The following is a 22,570-nucleotide window of genomic DNA, read 5'->3' on the forward strand; positions in this document are numbered from 1 at the left end:
CTAGCCAGATAATGAGATGTCTGCAAGCAAACAACCAAGCTCAGAGAACCCCGAGGACTCCACAGTTCGACCCCGAGCTACACATATCCTCTTCTATGGAGAAACAGCATCTGCACTGATGACTAGCTTTTCCACGTTGTTAGACCTCGGCTACCTCTCTTGTAACATTAGGAATTCTGGCTATACATGCAGCATATCCCTTACCCGCATCATGAAGAGCAGTTCGTCCTTGCAGATCCACATTTTCTGTTGAGCAATTGTACTGCAGAACAGCCAAACATATTTTATTACCATTTTGTTGATATTTAATACTTCCAATATAGCAGCAGAATCTAAACCTGGCAACACTTCAAGAAGCACTTCAAATACATTTTCATTCGAAAATGTTGCACGCACGGATCAGGAAAGCTCATGTAAGAACCAAACTTTATATGTGACATCATATCTACTCTAGTAATGTCTACGGGAACATTAGCAGATGCAGCTTTCTTCAAAATCAGACCGCAACTCCACACGGTCTCTTCTGATTTGTAGGGCTTCTTTCTAAGTGTTGAAAGAGAAGCTTTTTCCTCCTACCCCATGGACAGAATTGCTAAGTACTAGACCTGGATTTCTGCATTTACCTCCACTGACCTTCTTCATCTCATACACAGAAAGCGCCTCTCCTGGGCAAAGTTACTCAGCTTCCTGCTTATTTTTCTGAATTTATTTTGAAATCCCACTGGACATCTGGTATCTATACAGCTCATCAAGGCCATGAATTTTTCCCATGCAATGAAACAAAATTCCCTATCGTATTTTCTTTTCTACACAACATTTAACAATTTGTCAAATATTCAATACCTGCAATAGTTTTTGCAGACAAAGCGCATGTCCATATTTTGCAGCTAAATGTAGAGCATTCCTTCCTGAAGAGAAGACAGCAACAAGGAAACTCTGAACACAGCCAGGAAATATATGCTAGATACATAAGCAAACAGATACCTATCTCCAAACACACACACACACACACACACACACACACACGACCTATACATATATAGGTAACCTTGTGTTGTTTACAAATGCAAATTAAACTTGGTCACTATATTTTAACCAAATTATATACCTCAAGGAAAGAGAACAAAACTATTTTTTAAATTAATTTAAATTGATTTGTACTGCAGGGTAACTTGTTCCACAACTTCTTTCTCTCTTTTTTAGTTTTCTGCCAATAAGATACTAGAGTTCCAACCTACAGGCAACAAAAAAGCAAAATAGAACTGAATGGGCTTACAGGGCCAGACACACAATACCTCTTGTTTTAGTAACAAAATGCAATTGTTCTTTTAAATAAGGAGATCATACCTGCTACATCAGTGGCCACAATGTCAACTCCATGTACAAGAAGAGCATTCAGACAATCAAGGTTACCCTTTGAGGCGACAACATGGAATCTGAGCAAAATAAAAGGTAAAAAAATGTCCTGGTCACCTGTACAATTCCATTCTGTGCAAGTAAATCCTACTGAGTCCAATGGAATTTGTTCCCAAGTTCTACAGCTGAAATTATTCCACAAGTGTGTGGGAAAAGAGATACATTTTAGAAGAAAAATATCAAGATTAAGTACCTTTCAGTAGCAGCTGGTCTTTAAAACAGTAGCTCATCTTCTGAGCTATAGCTAAAGCAGAACTAAATCCTGAAATTTATATAATCTACTAATACTTGCAACAACGTATTTGTAAAGCTGTTTTGCAGTTGCTGGTATTTACTGATTGATCGACCCCAATAGAATAAGGAAGGGGCAAGTCACCGAACAGCCTAATGCCAACCAAGAAGCTGGCCCTGCTGAGACACAAAAGGGGCAGCCAGAATCCCCGCACAGACCTAGAGCCTCCCCATAGCAGGGTGGCCACATTTTACTTCCTTTCCTAGCACTGCTTAGTTCTGAACAGCTGCCTGAGCCGTCCTGACCATCTAAGGCTTGATGTTAACAGGAGCTGCTGCGATCAAGCACATTTCAGCTGGCCCAGGGTCCCAGGGTCACTTGCCACAAGTTGTTCAACATAGGTTCTGCAGAATATCCCAAGCAATAATCACGCTCACCGTTTTCAACTCAAGAGAGAAAGCCATCCTGTGGAGTCATTTACAGCTGATATTCAAGCCATCTTGGCTTTGGGCATTTAGAAGATTTGGAAATTACCAACATCTCTCCTTTTTTGGTGAGCGTCAGGGGAGAGCCTCACAGGGCCAGTGCAGGCCGTGCGCGAGTCCTGGGAGGCCGGGAGAGTCAGTGGAGGCTGCATGTGGGCGAGGGGTGCTGAGGGAGGGGAAAAAGGCTGGAGCGACTTACCAGAGCGACTTGTGACCTTCCTTGCCAACTTCCCCATTGACTTTGCTTGTGGGAAGCCGGCAGGGAAGGTCACAAATGGTGATCATGTGACCGCAGCTCCCTGAGACATTGCAGTCATGAGCTGGGCACCCGAGCACCCAGATCGCAATCACATGACCCTGGGGAGCTGCGATGGCCAGAACCTCGAGGACCGGTCACACATCCATTTTTTCCAGCACCGCAGTAACGTTGAACAGTTGCTGAGTGAATGGACACAAGCTGAGGACTACCTCATTTTCATTTGCCTCATTTTCTGCTTGTGTTTGATTACAACCTGAAATTCTTTTCATACATACTATCACAAGTCAGATATCCTTCATCACATAACTGCACATTTGAGTCCTTTTTTCAGAGCCATGTTTTGTTCCTTGGCTTAAATAAATGAACACATTTGAATGTCCAGATTTGATTAAAGAGAAAGGTTTAAGTCTAATCAATTTTGTCAGCATTTAATAGAATGTTTGCAAAATGGGCTCTCTCCAACGCTTCTCTAACATTCCTAAATTTCAGAATTTCAAATAAAACTGGTTATTCCAAAAATACAACATGAGTTATAAATATGAAATTCCTTTCCCAGGATAAAAGCTCCAACAACTTTCTGTTTATTTTAAAATTTTCTATGGCATTTTCCCAAGGCTTAGGAGGCTTCTAAGAAATAAACACTAAATCAAGTTTATACTTGATAAGGTCTATTAGAATAACATCCCTCTGAAAAATCTAGTCCAGATGAAGGGGTTAGAAGGGAGGCCAAAATAGTTAAGATCAAAGTTCTCTTACTTACGCAGATCTCCCTTCCAGATCCAGCTTAGTGGGGTTCACTCCCTTTTTAGCAAGGACAGACAAGATCTTCTCCACATCACCCCTTTCAGCTGCTTTCATCAAACGATCATCATATTTGTTCCAATCTGCAGTCAACTGTTTGAAAAATGCAGAATAAATATAATAAATGTCAGTAGTGGAAAATCTAGTAGAAATTCCAGAAAACATTTGTTTCATGCAAATGATTAGTATCTGCAAATAAAAAAGATGAATTGATGAAAAAGATGAAAAAAGAATTGTTGCTCATCTGGCACATTGCTAAAAGGAGAAATCACTTTAAAAGGCAGGTTTTAAGCAGTTTTGCAGGCAGACTGCCTGGAAGAGGCATTTCTCTGGTCTAAGAATACAAGAAATAAATCTACTTAATTGCATTTTTAGCAGCCTTCTTAACTGAGGCACAGTATTATTTCTTCTATAATATGAGCCTGACAAAGAGCAGTATACTCCTGAATGCTCTTCAAGATGCAAACGTCTTCAACAAAAGTTGCAACCTTGGTTAAACTAGAATTATGCAATTTCTGGAGGATATAAGACATAATCCTGTAACTGGCTCGCTGGAGGTTGCACTCCAATAAATAAGGGGAAACAAGGAAAAAAACCTGAATGTGATTGAACCTAAATCTAAATCCATTAAATACACTCTACAATTTATGCTTAAAATAACTGTTGGAAAAGTTGGAACTGGATGGCCACTTTAGCCACCCCATTTTGGCTGCCTAGTAGATAACATCTCCCTGGGTGAAAGGATCAGAGTGTACAATCTTCCCCCAGTGAGATGCTTTCCAGTCAGCTATGATGGCTAGAGACTATGGGGAATGGAGCCCAACGCATTTGGAAGCACTGCACTGGTGAAAAGTATGCCGGAGGGGCAAATATTCTGAGACTGTGTAAAGCAGCCCCCTGTGTTCCTTCAGCAATTCTAATTCCCTATGGAATCTTTTATTCAAACAGACGTGGCCTGAGGTATCTACCCCCAGAACCAAAATAATATTATGTACAGAGGAGAATCAACCTTCCCAGAGCTTGTTTTTGGGGGAAAAAGATGGCCAGCATGGCTAGGTTTTTAATCAGTTTTTTCCCTCAAAAGCTCTCCACCTTCCTCAGCCCAGCTTCTGATCACTACCACAGATTCAACAGTGCGTGTCTTGTGTGTGTGATCCCCAAGCTCCTCACACGATGGCAGCAGCATCTGAACTGCAATTTGAACTGGCACTGTTCGTGAGATTCCTCCTGTTTTCCAGACCCCTTGGAGATTTATCCTCATGTTGAGGAAAAAATAGCCGTCTGAATAGCAGAGAATCTGCCTCATCTAGTAATGGGTCTGTTCTGAAGGTAGACAATACAGAAATAAAAGGCATAAGCACTACAGTCACCCACGGTACCATTCATTTTGCACAAAATGTGTTTTTTCCAGTCAATATCAGAAAAGCACTATGCAAAAACAAGAGCAGATCTGGATGCACTATTTTTGCCACTGCCCACACAGCAAGTGAGAACATCCTCTCTGTACAGCAGTGCTATACAGGGTGCTGTATGACAGGAGCTGCCAGAGGACAAAGAGAACAGTTTACTTTTTTGAAGCAAGTGCCACATTCACACACCAAGGAAGAAGCATTTTCCAACCTGCATTGTGGCCATCCTTTACAAGCTGTTCTTCTACATGATCAGGCCAGACTCTGATTTCACTCATTTCCGCGCACAGAACAGATGACTTCCTTTGTGCAAGCAGAATCTCAGAGGGCAGCTAAAACAAGCTGTACACAATTATAGTTCCATCTTTCCCCTCTCTACAACCCATTTTAAAAATGAACACAGAAACACATGCATTTCTGTTTTCTAAATGGCTTCAACAAAGTACCTTGGAGGCCACCATCTGTCTGTATGTCAACATCCCTTTAGAGAAAGAACTCAGACCATAGTCTGAGCCTCCATAATCAGTTCCCCCTGCTCAAAATCAATGACCAAAAACTGTGTAGATATCACCAGACATTTTACTTCATTATCCAACAACTAATGGTGGCCTTTATTGGACTAGGGTGGCATGGGGTCACCCTATTCCTCTTTAATCGTTCCCGTCCAGCACTTTTCAAAGGATCCCTTTTTCCACTTGCCAAGCAGAACACATTACACCGTTCAGAGCCATTTGCATCCTTTCAAAGCCAAATCAAATCAAATCACCCCTTCAAACCCAAATCAGACATTGCAAGAGAAACACAAACATGGGACTGGAAGTCATGTGCACTTCCTCATAGCACCAAGGAAGTGATGGGATATCTGTAAAGAAGATACAGCACTAGACAAGCATTTCCAAAATGTCTTCCAGGTTGTCTTCCATTTCTGTCAAAATCTGCAGCCAAAATCAAACATTCAGAGAAACAAAGCATCTACAGGGAGAATTACACATTCCAATCCACTGCTTATCCCAAAATGTGTCCCCTTACCCCAAAATGCCTCATTAGCTTTGAGCATGGACTGAACATCTGCACCAGATATATAGCTTAATTGGACTGGGAAATCGTTAAAGCTATCCTTCCAAGATGGAGGAGTCCCAGCAAGGGAGGGACATTTTGAGGCTAAGAAAGGGATTACTTCAGCCACTTTCCTCTCCATATAATATGCATTATCATTTGAGAGCCTTTCCATAAAATTTTCTTGGTGAGGTTTTTACAAGGTAGGTCGCCAAGTCTTTCCTCAATCCTCCCCATTTACCCAGGCGTCAGCGGTAAAAGGAAATGAGGACGCCAAAAAACATGGTGGTTAGACACCATCAAAGCCAACACCAACCAGAGCATAAAACAACTGAAAGAAGACTGGAAAATATGGAGAGAGCTGGTCCACCGGATCACCAAGAATTGGACACAACTGAATGGATATCATCATCTTCATCATCATCATCATCATCATCATCATCATCCAGACTGAAACACATATATTGACCTCTTCCAAAAATGTCTCTTGGATTTTTAATCCTAGGGCAATGAATGCTTCCTTTAGTTGAATATATAATAGTTCATTAAGTGTTCTAATGATCCAAGTAAAAAAAAAAATTGAAGTTATACCAAAAGAAACATTTCTTTTTTAAAAACTTCTGGAGGATTTGTCACAGTAAAAACCAGAGTTTGCAGTGAAAATGCGTTTGAACACTCTACAAATACTTTGAAACACGTGTCAATAAATCCAAACTTTTTCTACACAAAATAGCTTATTATGTCAATTTATCCATCATCTTTGATGCAAAAGTAGTTGTAAATGAACCAATAATTAAAGAAAATTATAAACAGAAACATTACAATGGTGGAACTCAACCAATACATATTGGAACAAATTTATAATATGTATTGGAACACATTTAAGACTGCTCTGCCAAAAGTTTGCTTGGTTCATTATCAAATACATGATACCTACTACATTTTTATGAGCACATGAAAACCAGCAACTCATCCTAGAGTTCCAAGAGCAAACAATGCACCCCACATTCAGCTACAGAAACAGAAAGACCCCGCCTGAGTCCAAGGAGGCTGCTCGTTGTAATCTGGAATTCCGCTGCCCTGCTGTATTCATCTCGGCCATCCTTTTCTTAGCTTGGATCCCCAGTCATGTCCTCTCCGTCCTCCGGTTCTTCTTCAGATCTCATGATTGAAAAGACTCAAGCATTCTGCCAAGCACAAGAGTCTTCCTAGCATGTCCTGACAATGGCTTGGGCTGCCCCTGCCAGGCACTGGTGAAGGAAACCTACACTGAGAGGGCTTTGTTTTGCAGCCTTTGGGCCGTGGCACCAACTACTGCCTCAGCAATTCCGACACAGTAAATATTACCCAGGTCCAAAATATCCTGTAAACAATATGCAGACAGTCTCACACGAGTCCAGGGCTATTTTCTGATTTGCCTGGTACTTGATAGCAGGGTGATAGAAAGAAATGGCTAATAATACATTCAGTGCATGCTCAACCAGTGAGTAATATGTCAGCTAGTAAGGCAAGAATGCATAAGTTGATCCCACCACAAGTGGGCGACATCCTCTGAAAACAGGGGATACTGTCCCATTCCTAATTAGCTTTGAATAGGAGCCCCTCAAAGCAAAGCCACAGGAAACTGGGCTTTCTAAATACCACCCAGAAGGCCTGGCACAGCATGGCTTTCAGATACAGTAACTGCCACTTGGTGATCGGATGACTGCAGCAAGCAAAATTTCAACTATCCAGCAAGAGGAATCTAAGAATCTATTTTGACAAAAACATCTCAGAGGCTAATTTAGAAGACCCATATGCCTTTGCCTTTTAAAAAATAACAAGAAATCCCCACAGAAGCTTCCATTCGGAAAGGAGGTAAGTTTCAGCTGATTTCTGCTGCCAGGCTGTTTTCTACAGGCTAGTTGAGAAGGCTTGTCAAAATACTGAATGTGAAAAATGCAGGTTGCCTTCTCCTTCTTCCCATCCTCAGTGCATTTGGATGATGATGGATTTGCCCCTCTGAGTCCACCTCAATGAAACGTGCCCCCAGGAGAGGCTGAGCCTTTCCAGACATCAGACAGAATAACTGAAAATGATTTGTGAATATGGCTTCAAATAGTGTCTAGACCTTCTGAAGAGAGAGCGCACGCTCAGTTAATAGGATAACTCTCTACTCCCCTCAAGACTCATTGTAACAATTAGAAAATTGAAAACAAGAACAAAATGCTCTTCTAAATAAGGTTTTGCACTGCCTCTTCAATGGCACTTCAGCAGAACAGCCAGTGAAGTCACTCCTTTGGTTGGTTTCACCACTTCTCAAAGTAGCCCCATCTTTAAGAAGTGATTCCCTCAAGGCTGGATGAGTATCAGGAACAGCTGGTTGCAGAGCTTAGCTAAGTTAGCATTAGGCTGACAATATGAACACTCTAATTCCTTTTACCCAAGCAGGTATACACTCTTCAAGATATTTGAGATTTGTGGTCTTTGAATCGGGCAACGCCCAGCTGATTCTAGGCCTGCTAGCTCTCTTGGTCAATTTACTCCTATGGGAAGCTGCAGCGCGCCATGCCAGCATGGCACCAAGATGAGGGTAGTAAGAATTCTGAGTTAATCAAGCTTCTCCTACAGGTACATCCTGACAACTCAGAAAAACTGTAGCAGGGTTTCTTCCTGTATTGCAAAGCCACACTCCTGCTCTAACGCTAGAGGGAACATTCTTTTAAAAACACACATTCCAGCAAGCCAACTGCAGCCAAAAAAAATTTTCTGGTAGAAAACAACATGCCAGGGAGAGTTTCGCACAACTAATACAACTGCATTTGTGGACGGTGTCTTGAATTTCTACTATTAAAAGGTTCAAGAAAAAATGTTGAACTACAAAAACAGTCATGATGAATTGGTTTTCCTGACTTGCTGTAATCAATCTTAGCTACTTTTGCCTACAGCAGTTATCAATTCAGTTTTGCATTTAACTTCAACATAATGAAAAAAGGTCACTTGGGAGATACTGTTGGATTGTGCAATCTATACTGGACTTCCTCTGACCTTCCAGAGGAAATGTCTGTTCTGGAATACATTTCCCAGGTTCAGAATATAATAGCAAAGATTACAAATTAAGAGCAATTCAAGCAGCATATAGACTTCAGAATCAATCTGTCTAGAAATGAGCAATCTGTCCAGTATTCAGGCAGGTTAAAGCCCTAAAGTGCAGTACTCTGTTATATCCAATTCATGGGTAGAAAAAATGGATGATCAGAGCCTGAGAAATGTGAAAACATTCCTCAGCCCTGCCAAAAAGACAAGAGCACAATCTTCTCTCCAGCTCTCCAGAAATAAGACTTATCAGGTTCCACAGGGCTTCTTCCAGATGAAGGACATACAGGGCTATATTCTAAGACAATATTTTATTGCTTCATCAAGGTGACATCTGTGACTTTGATTTCTACATCTTTTGCTTTGATTGCTTTTGTTATTTTTATTGTTAATTCCATATATAGAGGCATCAGTGGTCATGATTTTCTAATACTTCTTTTTAAAAAACCTAATTCAAAATGGCAAATAAAAAAAAAAAAAAGCAGTCAAAGCAAAAGTTGTAGAAATCAAAGTCCCAGATGCAATCATTTTGCCACTACAACATTTTGGCACTAGAAGCCAAAATTCATAATTTATTTTGAAAGGGATCATCCAAAAAACAAGAGACGGTACTTCTCAGTCCTGCATTCCCCAACATCTAGATGATGTTCAAAATTATTTTGCTTTAAGAATCCAAATGCTTCTCTTTTTAAGAATTTGAAGGTACTTGTACAACCCGCCCCCCCTTCATTAGCCTTTTTCTATTTTACAAGTTATGCTGGAATTAGTCCCAATTACAGAAACTTAGAACAGCTTCCTTACCTTCATGCCCCCAAAAGCCTTGGTTGCCACAGACCAGAGACAGCTTTGCGTTTTCTCCAAACCCAGGATAGTTGAGCACAACCCAAGATTTATAAGCCAACAACAGAACTGAGTTTAAACCTGGGTTCTAATTTCTTCTGTTGGGCAGATAACCCCATGCTGGAATGCTATAAAATCGTTTTCTTTCCTGCTTTCCTTATCAGGGGGTGGTGGGTGGGGAGACAGCCTATCCACGCCCCATTCATTGCAATAAAAGTGGTGGTTTATGGTTTTCATGAAGATGCAGCCAACGGCTCTGGAACAATCTTTCCCTTGAAAGAGTTGGTCATTCCTAAGGTCTGTTTTAGTTTTCAGTTGAGAATCTACACATATAATTTTTTTGACTCACAGGTAAAAGGATGAGGAGGAGGAGGGCAGGATGCGCTTAAATTACCAAAGAAAGGCAAAGGGCACGTGGTGGCTGCAGATGCAGAAGGACCATTAATGGAGTCTCTGCAGCACTTTGGAGTTTTCTGATTCTTCAGTTATCAAGCAGCTCTTCATTGAGCCAATTTTTTCGCTCTGCAGAACTCAGAGATGGCACATTAAATTTTGACTAGAAATAACTATTTTCATTCTAAGAAAAACAACAGCACCTACCATTCTGCAAGCATATCCCTCCTCAGCTACCAATATAGCTGCCATTGGCTGCTCAAAGAACAACAGGGGTATAATCTATCTGCCTATCCTCAAAAAATCCTGGAGAACAAGTGAAAGCAGACTAGACAAGGGGAACTGTTCTCCCTTTTCAGAAAACAGAAACAAGGAAGACAGACTAGCCAATCTGACATAAATACCTAAGATTCTAGAAGAGATCATAAAGCAATTTGACCTTATAAATAATGCAGTCATTCCAATAGTCAGCAAGCATTTACCAATAACAAATCTCAGATTAACCTTATTTCATTGTTTGACTGGTAATTTCCTAAGTAGGTTGTGGGAATGCTGTGTACATTATATACTTCGGGAATGCTGTGGACACTGTATACTTCAGGGAGTCCCTCAAGACTTGGTTATGTTACCAGGCTTGGGGGGTCCCAGGGAACTGGCAACATTTTAAGGTGGCTCCCCTATTGAGGGTGATATGCGGTTGCTATAATTCTCTCTCCCTTTGTGGTTTGTATATTTTAATTTTTTAATGATTTTTTAAAATCTTTAATAATGATTGTCTATATTTTTATAATGATTGTTTTTATAATGATTGTTTTTATATTGTGGTTTTATTTGATTGTTGCATGGCGCCCAGAGTCACTTCTGATGAGATGGGTAGCTACATAAATTTGATAAATAAATAAATAACAATATTTTAATTTCAGGAAAGCACTTACTAAAGTACTCCATGATAGTTTAAAGCCATTTAAATATGGTTTAGGTGGCATGTCTATTAGGTGGATCTTCAGTTGGCTTGAAAACCAGGTTCAGATCAGATTCACCAATGGCTCTTCATTAACATGAAGTAAAATATAAAGTGTTATGCTGCACAATTCAATCCTGAGGCTGAAATTCTGGTGTATATTACTGAGACCTGGCTGGGCCCTGAAGGGGGGGGGGTGCCCCTCTTGGAAATGTGCCCAGCTGGGTTCTCGGTGTGGCACCAGCCAAGATGCCAGGGCAGGGGAGGAGGGGTAGCGGTTGTCATCCGGGACTCTCTTGTGGCCTTCGGGGGTGCTGCTCCACAAGTGGCCGGCTGTGAGACCCTGTTCCTGAAGCTGGGTTCGCAAGAACAATTGGGATTGTTGCTTCTGTGCCAACCTCCCTGCCTGAACTGCTGGAGGCTGTCTTGGGGCTGGTGGTGGTGTTCCCCAGACTTATGGTTCTGGAGGACTAATCTGGGGCAGGAAGGCTGAGCGCCAAAGAATTGATGCCTTTGAACTGTGGTGCTGGAGAAGACTCTTAGGAGTCCCTTGGATTGCTAGGAGGTCAAACCAGTCAATCCTAAAGGAAATCAACCCTGACTGCTCATTGGAAGGATTGATACTGAAGCTCAAGCTCAGAGACTTTGGCCACCTAATGCGAAGAGAGAACTCTTTGGAGAAGACCCTGATGCTGGGAAAGATTGAAGGCAAAAGGAGAAGGGGACGGCAGAGGATGAGATGGTTAGATAGCATCACTGAAGCAATGAGCATGAAACTGAGCAAACTCCGGGAGGCAGTGAAAGACAGGAAGGCCTGGCATGATGTGGTTCACGGGGTCACAAAGAGTCGGACACGACTTAACGATTGAACAACACCGACAGCAAATGACACTAGTCAGCATGGAAAATTGATCAATTCCAATGCGGTCAAGGCTTCCTAAACTGAAGTTTCACTACAATGTTTGCAAATCTCAGGAAATAATAGTTCCACTTCATTCTGACTTGATCAGACGCCTTTGATGTTTATGTTGCATCAAAACTGTTGTGGGAGATAGGATGTGATAAAAATGTTGTAATAAATCAATAGATAAAACTGCCATTACCTAAGAGCTTAGACAACTTCAAAAAAGAACTGACACAGCAATGCATTACACCTCCTTTCTAAGGTTGGCCTTTCAGGGTGTACGCTTCCCACTAAGCACCTAAGCACCACCCTGCAAATCCAGGCTCTGTTTCATTAAAAATATCTCAGTAACATCTTTCTATAAGCAGTCAGCAAGCTCAAAACAAGAGACACAATAGAATTCTGGGTCAAATTTCTACTGAGGAATGAGGAATATTCTCATTCTCATCATGGAATTTGACAGGATAGTCGTTTTGGGAGCAACATGTAAAGAGATACATCCTAAAGTTCTGCATAGCCATTCATTGAGTTGTTTCTGAGAAGCCACACAAAACATTCCAGGCTGCAGTGGGAACTGCGTAGGTAAGGAGGAACTGAAAAGGCTGGGTGTTTAATTGAGGCACTCAATTTAATAACATGCTAGCATTACATCAAGATCAGGAGGCACGCGTGTGCATGCACAAGAGGTAGTGGCTTGGATCCTGCTAATTTTGATAAGGAGCCTCCAAACTTTATTTCCACAACCCAGCCGCACCCTCCCCACAATTCCTGGGGAGAGATGACTAGGGATGCTTCTCCCAGCCACCTTACTCCAGAGAAATCCTCCCTGTCACTGAATGCCCCTTCCTTCTACAGACTGCAAGGTTTGTAATCCTTTCCACAGAATGAGAAACCATCACTGGTTCACTAAGAGTGCTAAATCTTTATTACATCTGATCAAAGTGAGACCAGACTCTTCAGAGCTTGCTCTTAAAGTCAGTTCCTCCCTCCACCCAGGATCTTCTCTCTCAGACACACAGACACCAGAACAAATTCACATGGCCCAGATCTCAACCCCTAAAATAAAACATAAGCTATACTATAATTACACTGATTCTAGCTTGCTGTCGAAGTCCAGCAGCAGCTAGAGTCCAGCCAGGATGTTGTTGGCTGGAGTTTTGCTCTTACCTGGTTTGCAGCCAGCTTTGGGTGGTGGGGGGAGCAGACCAAAAAAGAAAAAGACAAAATGGAGAGACTGCCCTCCCTTCCTCTAAAAGCCCCACTGAGAGAAGAAACCTATCCTCAGCTGCAGGGCCCTTCCCCATTATCTGACTTGCTGGCTCAACCACTTTTCTTTAAGTCTTTCAGTGTCTGAACCCCTCAAAATGGAATTTCCCACATTCCCTACAGAATGATTTCATATATCCTCAAGCTCCATAATTTCCATAATTTCAACTGTAGAAATGTGAGGTAAATGTCAGCACTGCAATAGTGGCAGCTGTACCCTGTTCTGCCTTAGCTAATCTCCGGCAGAAGCTCCTGACTACGTGAGATCTCATGTGAGAGCCACACACACAATCATCCCCTCAACTAAGCATTCACATATAGCTATTTTCAAGCTACATTTTCTGCCAAGGAAGCACACAGCACAGGACACACTGATGAATCAACCAACTCCCTTTCCCCCTGAATTTTCCCTCCTTCTTCTTCCTACCTCCTGATCCAGTATTTCTGTAGTGCCAGTGGTTCTCTTACGAACACATGGAGTTTGCCAGCCCACAGGAATCTTTGGCATGACGTTTACCCAGCAGGTCAAGGCCCTACAGAAATGCCTTTCAGTCATCTGCCCAAATGCACTTCTTTGCACATTACACACACAGTGGCTGGATTCACACACAGAACTAAGTCATTTATTTAGCTTTGCCTTAATATTACGCTGCCCAGTCACTGTGGTTTGTAAGCCATGGTTTTTAGTAAAGGACAATGAGCAAATTATGGCTTGTTTAGTTAAGCGCACATACACTTACACAGTGTGAGAACCCAGGCACCATCACCTTTTCCTCATAAGCTCCCTTCTTAAAAGTAACAAGAATGATCTTTTTTGTCACAGAACTGATCCTTATTCTTATGCTATAGCACTGCATGCTACATACCAAATAGTAGAGCCCATAACTCCTTATTTACCTTGGTGTTTTCCCCAAAGGGAAACAGAGTTCAAATCAAACTAAGCAGAACAACTAGCAAAGGAAGGGAATGGAAACCAAGGAAAGTAAAGATGAGTGAATGTAAATCTCCATAACTAGACTAATTACATCCAAGAGTTTTCACAGAGCTTGTGGATGTTATCTCAGAGCCTCTTTCTGTGATTTTAAAAAAAAATGGAGAATGGGTAAAGTGTCAGGAAATTAGAGAAGGGCAAATTATGTTCCTATCTTCAAAAAGTGGGAAAAAGAGGATCTGACTAACTATAGACTGGTCAGCTTGACATCAATACTAGGCAGAAATCTACAACAGATTATTAAGTGGTCATTTTCTGAGCATTTAGAGAACAATAAATTGTTTGGTAGGAGCCAGCATGGATTTATCAAGAATAAATCATGGCAAACCAACTTGTTCTTCTTTTTTGATAGTGACCAGTTTACTGACCATGGAAATGTGGTGGACAGAGTGATTTGGGATTTCGACAAAGCATTCAACAGTCTCACATGACAACCTATCACAAAAGATTGCAAAAGTGAACTGTTTATGCTACCATTAGAGGATATAGACCTAATTAAACAATTATCCCCCATTGCATGTCAATGGCTCCTCATCAAGCTGGAAGAAAGCATCAAGTGGTGTAGCGCTAAGTTCTCTTCTAAACCCTGTGTTGTTCAATATAAAGACTTCAATGAGAGAATAGAAAAATTTTTGCAGATGACATAAAGATAGAGAGGATCGCAAAGATGGTAAAGAACAGCATTAAGATTCAGAAATATCTTGACAAGCAGAAACAATAGGCAAAAACCAGGAAGATGACTTTCAATAGAGACAAATGCAAAGTTCTATATCTAGGTAGAAAAAACTCAAAGGTATGAATATAAAATGGGGTTGGGGTGAGAGATCATCCCAGGCAGCAGTACACACAAAAAGCTGGCAAAAGAAAGCAAATGCAATCCTTGGCTGCATCAACAAAAGTTCAGAGTGCAAACCAAGAGGAACTGTCATTCCTCGCAATGTTACATTGGCTAAACTGTACCTAGAATATTATGTCTCATTCTGGCCACTGCATTTTAGAGGGGACATTGACAACTGGATCATGACCTGAGGAAAAAACCCAAGGTAAGGGGCCAGGAAGGAAATACATACAAGGAATGGTTAGAGGAGCTACTTATGTTTAGCCAGGAAAAGACTGTGGGAGACATGACAACTGTCTTCCAGTGTCTGAAGGACTGCCAACTAAGAGATGGGATAGTTTAAATGACAAGAAAGTAGTTTTCAGTTAAGGCTACCATAGTAGTATAGTACTATTGTAGTATCAATTACTACACTGAGCGTGAGGTTAGACCACATAATCTCCAATGTCCCTTCTGGCCTTTACATTCTTTAATTCTACAATTAACATTTGTTTTAAAAAAAAATTTCTAATGAGCCACTGTGATAAGAGCACATTTCAGCCACAGGTTTGTCATTATTAGAAGAATATGTCAATTCAATCTAATTCAAAATAGAAACTCTGCGGGAACTTTGGTACATTAGCATTTGAGGTCATATCTTGCAAGACGTTTAGAACCACATTATGATTTTCCACAAGGCCCACTGAGAGGTACATACAGAGAAAGCCCTAGACTCTCCCAAAAGAGTAGAAAGGTTCTATCACAGTGCATCACAGGGGAGAGATCTACAATAAAATCAAACAGAATCCTGCTTTAGTAAAGTGACTTCCACACAACTGGTTTCCCCTTCTTTTCTTCTGCTACACTTCTACAGCACTACACAGATGTCCTCATGACTGCTCCTTGAACTTCAGTGGACAGGGAAAGAGGAAAGAAGAAGGACTATGTGGCCCACCAATGGGGGAGCAGGAAATTTGCCATTAGGCTTAACCATTCTTATGCAGCAAGAAAAAGGTGACTCCTAATATTCCTGATTAGAATGAAGAGAGGCAAGATGGATGGATTCAGTTACAGTGGCAATGAGTGCACCATTAGAAGACCTGAAAGGTTAGAGATAGATTGTCCTGGGAAAAAATCTATCTGTGTGGTCACTAGGAGTCGAAAATAACTTGATAGCACATAATCAATCAAAATATTTCTGAAGATCAAGAGCAAAATGGCCAAGGCACTTTTAAAGAGTGGGATGGAAGTGGGAAGAGAAAAGAGGATGAGTAAAGGGAGCCTGCCTTACAGCTCCAGAAGAAGAGCTGCAACTGAGCCAAGAAAACTGGCTCAGCTCTAAGCCCCATGTGCAGAAGAATCCACAGAAGGGCTCCCTTAGGAAAATATATTGAAGTCTGCTTGTTTTATTCAAGAGCAGTCATAGCCACAATGGTTCATAAAGAAAAGTTGGCTGTTATTTTTATTTTGATCAACCAAAATTACACAAAAAGTGAGCAAATTTGTTTTTTTATATATATAATTTTTCAATACAGTAAAAATAAACAAAAAGATAGAAAGTAAGAAAAAGAGAATAAAGAAAGGAATGAAAATTTAAAAATACAATTATACCTTCCAGTCTTCTTAACTTTTTCCCCATCTTTTTCATCCCCTTTCAGTCCCCAAACCCCAAAATCATCAATTCAATCTTTTCTTCTTTCAACAAAAAGTCCATATAAGGTTTCCAGTCTTTCAAAAAGATTTTTGTCAAGCTGGTCAGCTTCACCATTTCTGCAAGTCCAGTTAATTTTATAATCCAATCTTCCACGGTAGGTTTCATTGCTTTTCCAACTTTTTGCATACAATAATCTAGCTGCAGTTACCACATACAATATTAATTTCTGTCTTTCCCTCCTTCTTCCATGCATTTGATCCTTCCTTTATGTCTCTACCACACTAAAGAGATCTTACAAGAACCCTAAATACAAACCAAAAATGCAATTAAAAACAGCACAGGGGACATGGTAGAGTTCTTTGGGACAGCACAGATCAATGATCAAGGGGATGAACAGAGGTCCCCCAGCACCATCTTCTGGGTGTGTCCTGACAGGAATGACTGAAATCACTGCAAAAGTACCTCCAAGGTTCAACCCCACCAAACAACCTAGCAGGACATCATGGTTGATGATACCAAAAGCAGTGGTCCAGGAGAACTAATAGGGTTGCATTCCCATCATCTACTTTCCAATGCAGGTCAACCATCAAGGTGAACAAAGCAGTCTCACAATCATATCCCAGATGAAACCCTGATTGAAATGGATCCAGATAATCATATTTAGAGCTGTAATCATGTATCCAGAAAAAAAAATCAAAATTAAGTAGAGATGGTAGAGTATTCTACAGGGAGGAAGGGTGGCAAAGTTTGCCTCCACGTAAGTGAGTAGTTTGACTCGTCATGCCCAGCATGGCAGCCATTTTTTCAATGAACCTACTTTCCCATGCTAGTAATGTTATAAAAGCATCTATAACACAAAAGTATCATTCCCTTTTATGTAAGGGCAGGAAGGGACCAAGAGCAACCAACACATACTGGCCTGTTGGCAGCTTCCTCCATTTATTTTCTAACTCTTCAGGCATGTGTTTTGCCAGTTTCATATTTTGCCACTGAGGGAAAAGTTTATGAACGAGGAAAGTTTTGTTATTTCATACAAAAAGATTTTGAAGCTGGCTAGAGATGGCTGAGAGTAGAATGCATTCCCATGAGCCATCATACTAAATAGCTTTACATACTTTTACAGGAAAAGGGAGTTGGAAGTTATGTAATTCTGTATACTGAAAAAGTTACTGTTTCCAAAAACAATGACACTCCCTGCCCCTCCAAACACATACCAGATAACACACACACACATCCAGAGGAACAAGAAAAATTAAATCCAGTTGATAGTTACACACCATCACTTGCAATTGTATGAATAGTTCCTTCTTCGTTATAAATCAAAATGCAGATTATTGACAAAATAGTCAGTATTTGGAAGTGTCTCTGTTCTGCCCAATTGAGAAAGTTTTGTGCTAGCTGAGTGCAACTAATCCTGCTTACAGTTCTCACTTGACAGAACTGGACCGTCTATGCAAAGGTCTAAAATGAAAATATTCTCCTTGCATGCCTACTTTTCCCATACATCTATCCTTAGAAACCGGGGGGGGGGGGGAATATAAGATTAATATGTATTTTATCTCCTACTCCTAATTATATTGATTCCTTGCTCATTCTCCACCGATTCTGAGGATTAGAAGGGATTTTGGAGATCATCTAGTCCAACCCACTGCCCAGGGCAGGAATCGACTACCACAATACCCCTGACAGATGGCCACTCTTTAAACCTCTCCAGCAAAGGACAGTCCACCACCTCCTTTTCCATTACTGAATAGCTCTTACTGAGAACATTTTTCCTGATGTCCAAGTAATAACCCACTGCTTCTTGTCCTGCCTTCTGGAACAACTCTGCGCTGTCAGGAGCATACTGCAAAGGAAGCAAATTCCCCCTACCTTCCAGCATCTTCCTTCCTTCACTGAGATTACTGAGAAGTGGATTTAAACCCTTCCCCAAATATTGGCTTTACTCACTTGCTAAGCCCCAGACTGAAAAAAGTTGCCCACCCCTGATACAGCCTTTTAAGGGCTAAGCCCAGGATCTTTCTGATGCAAAACAGGGCTCCCCTCATGGTGTATGGCCCTTCACGCTGGGAGGGGCAAAATCTTGACATTCTTGAATAGAACTGTAGAACAGCAGGTTTTAGAAAAAGCCTCCGTCACCCCGTAATTAATACAGACAAGTCTTAACTCATTTATCCACTAATAATACTTCATTGTAGGTGTTCAGTTTTCCAACACAGAGTTACATAAACATGTACTCTTTGTATTAAACAAAATAACTCTGTAAGTCTGCCTTCTAAAAAGGAACTAATTATTCACAAAGGAGTAGAATCTTTGAAGCTATTTCAAAGCCGTAACACCTATAGCCAAGAACTGCCTGAAAAACAAGCTTGTGATATTCAATTCCACTTTCCAAAAAACAATCCTCAACCAAGGTATAAAAGTGCTAATTAAATGGACACACCTTTTGTTCATCTTGCAAGCAAACTAACATTTCTAACCTTTCTTTCACATGCAGTTGCTAAATTCATTCCTCCAAATATGTCAGAATGCTACAGAATCTGGAGTAAGGTCACAATTTGACCACATTTAGAATCAGACTCATAAAGAAAGTAATTGCAACATAACTGATCAGAAACAAACTAACATATATCCTTCATCCACATACACAGAAGTAATGTTCCCCCAAACTGAACAAACAAACATTTCAAAGGAAATTTAATCTAATCATCATTACAGGTAGTCCTCACTTAATGACAGCAACTGGGACTGGAATTATTCCGGCTGCCATCGTTAAGTGAATCATCGCAGGTCATTAAGCGAGAGCGTCATGCGGTTGCCATTTGCAACCTCCTGCTGGCCTCCCCATTGACTTTGCTTGTAGGAAGCCAGCAAAGGAGATAGCAAACGGCGATCACATGACAGCAGGACCCTGCGACCAAGCAGTACAAGGACTGGTGGTAACTACCACTTGTTCAGCACAATCTAAGTTCAAACAGTCACTGAATGAGTGGTTGTTAAACAAGGACCAACTGTAGTTCACTTTTCCTATATTATTTGTGTCTGCATTTTTTTATTCCAGCAAATCTACAACAATCACCACTTATAGGCCATTCACTAGATTCCAGATAGCACTTTAAAAGTATACAATTAACAGTAGCACGTTTTATGTACAGAAAGCAGCGTAACTTAGAATATGCCTTTATATACCATATCAGTCAATACAAGAGAATCTATTACACAACTCATGCACAGGAGAGACCAAAATAATAAACCTGGGCACAAATACCCCTATCCAAGTCTAGTATAGAACCTCCTTGGAAGATTACATATTTCAGAGAGCCATTCCAATAGAATAAGCAGTTTTGTATCACATCAGCAAGAAAAAGCTCAAGATCTTTGCTGGGGTACTCTTTTCACAGAACCATGGAATGTATCAGTTGGAAAAGGGTTCATCCAAGCAGTTCACAAGGACTCCTAGTTCTTTCTCACACACGCTGTCATCAAGCCAGGTTTCCTGCGTCTCTATGCATTTGATCGTTCCTACCCAGATACAGGATCTCAGAGTTGACACAGCTGAAAGCTACCCAGTTGGATTTGGCCCAATGTTCAAGCATGACGAGGTTATTTTGAATTGTGATTTTGTCCTTAAGGCATAAGCCACTCTTCCTACCTTGGTGTTATTAACAAATTTTACAAACCTCCCTTCCATTCCTACATTGCTAAAGTAAATGCCATGAATAAAGAAAAACCAATATCAGATGTTACAAAGCATGTCAAAGATCACTGAGTATAGTAATGGGATCTACTGCACATGACTGTTTGTCCTGGTGAACCCTCAAAGCTAAAACTCCTCAATAAAAGCGCCTCAGCAGCTCCTAACTTCCAAGAATATTAAAACCACATAGTCTGGGGAGTACACTCGGCTGCTAACTAAATGTAGAACACAGCAACACAGCACTGAAGTTGCAACACTCAACCAAGGGTTTTGCAGGGCAGTTAATCTTGTCTTTGCTCTCTTATATCACACCTTGAGTATGCGTCCAAGGTGTACTTTTCCTGTTCATTCAGTATGTCAATCATCAGCAATACTCACAGGATTGCTGAACACAAAACAAAAAACACCCCTTTTACTGTGCTGAGGACCACGCGGGCTAATTCAACTTCATGGGCCAGAGTACAGGGGAGAAACAGATGTTTCACATTCTGCTGCATCCCATGGGCAGCTTACCACTGTTTCTTTATTGTTTAGAGAAAACTCACAGTTCACATGCAACATACTAATCCAAGTAATTTTTTGTGAAGAAATCACATCTGTCTGGCATGGTAGCACTGTGAAGGTGTACACCTAAATTGATAAAGCACAGCGGATGTAGAATGAAAAACAGACATCCTGGCTTTCCAAAGAAGCGAGCTGTAGCAGCTCCAGGTTTGGGTTTTGGATTTCCTTCAAACGCAAGGTGGTCATCAGCACGCATTATAACGGATAAGACTAGGGCAAAGAGGACCCCCCAAAGCTAATTTCATCAGTGACAACAGGAAAGGCACCCCCCCAAGGGACCCTCTCTTCTGCTCCTGCTCTAAAGGAAAAGGGACAGACACACTCTCAAACTCCATTTTTCACGAAGTAGAATTCAGAGTTTAAAATCCAGCCCTGGCTGGACAACAGTCAAGACCTAAAGGCTGCGAGGCGTTCAGTCCAAAGTTCAGAAACTGCCAAGGAACAGGCTTCAGGCCGCAGCTAAACCCTGGCGCTGGGAAGACGACCGCGGGGCAGAAACTGCAGGAGGAAGCGCTCCTCCTGGCATCCGTCCTAAGGCGGCCCCGCCTGGCTTGTCTTGCGAGTCGCATTTTCATCCCCGGTGCGCGGATGAAGGGCATCCGCGCACGCTGCCCGTTAACAGTTAAGTGATTCACCCACGCGGGTCCTCCGCTGCGCCCGGGAAAACTCCGTCTCCAAGCGCTTTCCCGGCCTCCCAGGGAGGGCCTTCGGGCTGTAAGCGAAGTCCGGGGGGAGAGAGGCGTCCGGAAAGGCTCGTCCTCCCCGGAGACGGGCCCACCCGCGGGGCTCTGGCCGGCCTGCGCGGGGCCGGCGCTACTCGGCCGGGGCCGGCGCGTCCCTCGCCTGGCGCGCCAGCCTGGACCCCCCGCCTCCGCCGCCCGCCAGGCGCGCTTTCGCGACCCGAGAAACGGCCGCGGGAGCGCCGCTCTCGGCCCGGCCGGACCTTCCCGGGGAACGGGGCCTCGCGGCGGCCCGCTCCCTCCCCGCCCGCCCGCCCGCCCTCCGGGAAGCCCCCGGCCCACGGCGAGAGGGCAGCCGCCGCCGCCGCGGGCCGGGCCGGGCGCGCCCCCCGCGGGACCCTCGGGCCGCCCGCCAGCGGAGAGCGACCCCGCCTGCGCCTTCCCCGCTCACCGCTCCGGGGCCGCCCGCGGCGGGCGAGGCCTCCGGCTTCCTCAGGCGCGACTTGAGGCTCTTCATGCCGCCGGTGCCGCCGCCCGGCGGGACGGAGCCCGCTCCCTCAGCCGCGCGGGAGGAGCGCAGGCGCCGCGTCCAGGCAGCCCGGGCGGCTGGCCCCGCCCCGCCAATGGGCGCGCGCGGGGGGCGGGACTTCCTTCGCGGGCGCCCCGAGCCCGGGCGGCGGGCCACGCCCCTGGGCGGAGCCGCCGTCCGCGGGGCTTTGAAGGGTCTCGCCGCCGCGCCTCCGCCCCGCCCCGCCCCGCCCCGCCCGTAGGGCGGCCGTGGGAAGCGGGGCTTCCCGCCCCGTCACGGTCCAGACCAGCTGCAGCCTCGGGGTGCCCTTCGAGGGCGGCCCGCGTACAGCCCCCTCTGAGGCTGCCGGGCGCGCTCGACCGCGAGCAGCGCCGCCCCGTCTACCGAGCGGTGCGGCTGGCACGCAGAACGGCGCTGCGCAGCGGCTCCCCTGACCAGGCTGCCAGCTGTGCCTGGAACAGCGGTTAAGCGCCCGGGAGGGCCCCGGTTCGCACGGCGGACAGGCGCGACGCCATCCCGCCCAGAACGATGGGCGAAGACC

The 22,570-nt window shown here is 43.2% G+C and overlaps 1 protein-coding gene across 2 annotated transcripts in view; it reads right to left on the bottom strand.

The window, feature by feature from the left end:
- The window catches only part of UACA (uveal autoantigen with coiled-coil domains and ankyrin repeats), a 51,952-nt gene extending 29,830 nt beyond the window's left edge, over nucleotides 1-22,122 (bottom strand). Inside the window, exons 1-5 of one of the 2 annotated variants that reach the window (XM_088139261.1) lie at nucleotides 21,952-22,122; nucleotides 3,153-3,286; nucleotides 1,348-1,436; nucleotides 844-908; nucleotides 205-262 (exon numbers count right to left, since the gene is read on the bottom strand). In XM_088139261.1, coding sequence (XP_087995387.1) covers nucleotides 205-262; nucleotides 844-908; nucleotides 1,348-1,436; nucleotides 3,153-3,286; nucleotides 21,952-22,017 — 412 coding nt within the window. In that variant the 5' untranslated portion in view covers nucleotides 22,018-22,122. Of the gene's footprint in view, nucleotides 1-204; nucleotides 263-843; nucleotides 909-1,347; nucleotides 1,437-3,152; nucleotides 3,287-6,595; nucleotides 6,992-21,951 lie in introns of those variants that run through there. The other variant, XM_007432019.4, reaches the window with a different exon arrangement.
- Between the last annotated feature and the right edge of the window lie 448 nt (nucleotides 22,123-22,570).

This window comes from Python bivittatus, unplaced genomic scaffold (assembly GCF_059951505.1).
Source record: "Python bivittatus isolate LINGU-HERP-01145 unplaced genomic scaffold, Pbiv_v1 ctg000210_np1212, whole genome shotgun sequence".
Classification (NCBI taxonomy): Eukaryota; Metazoa; Chordata; class Lepidosauria; order Squamata; family Pythonidae; genus Python; species Python bivittatus.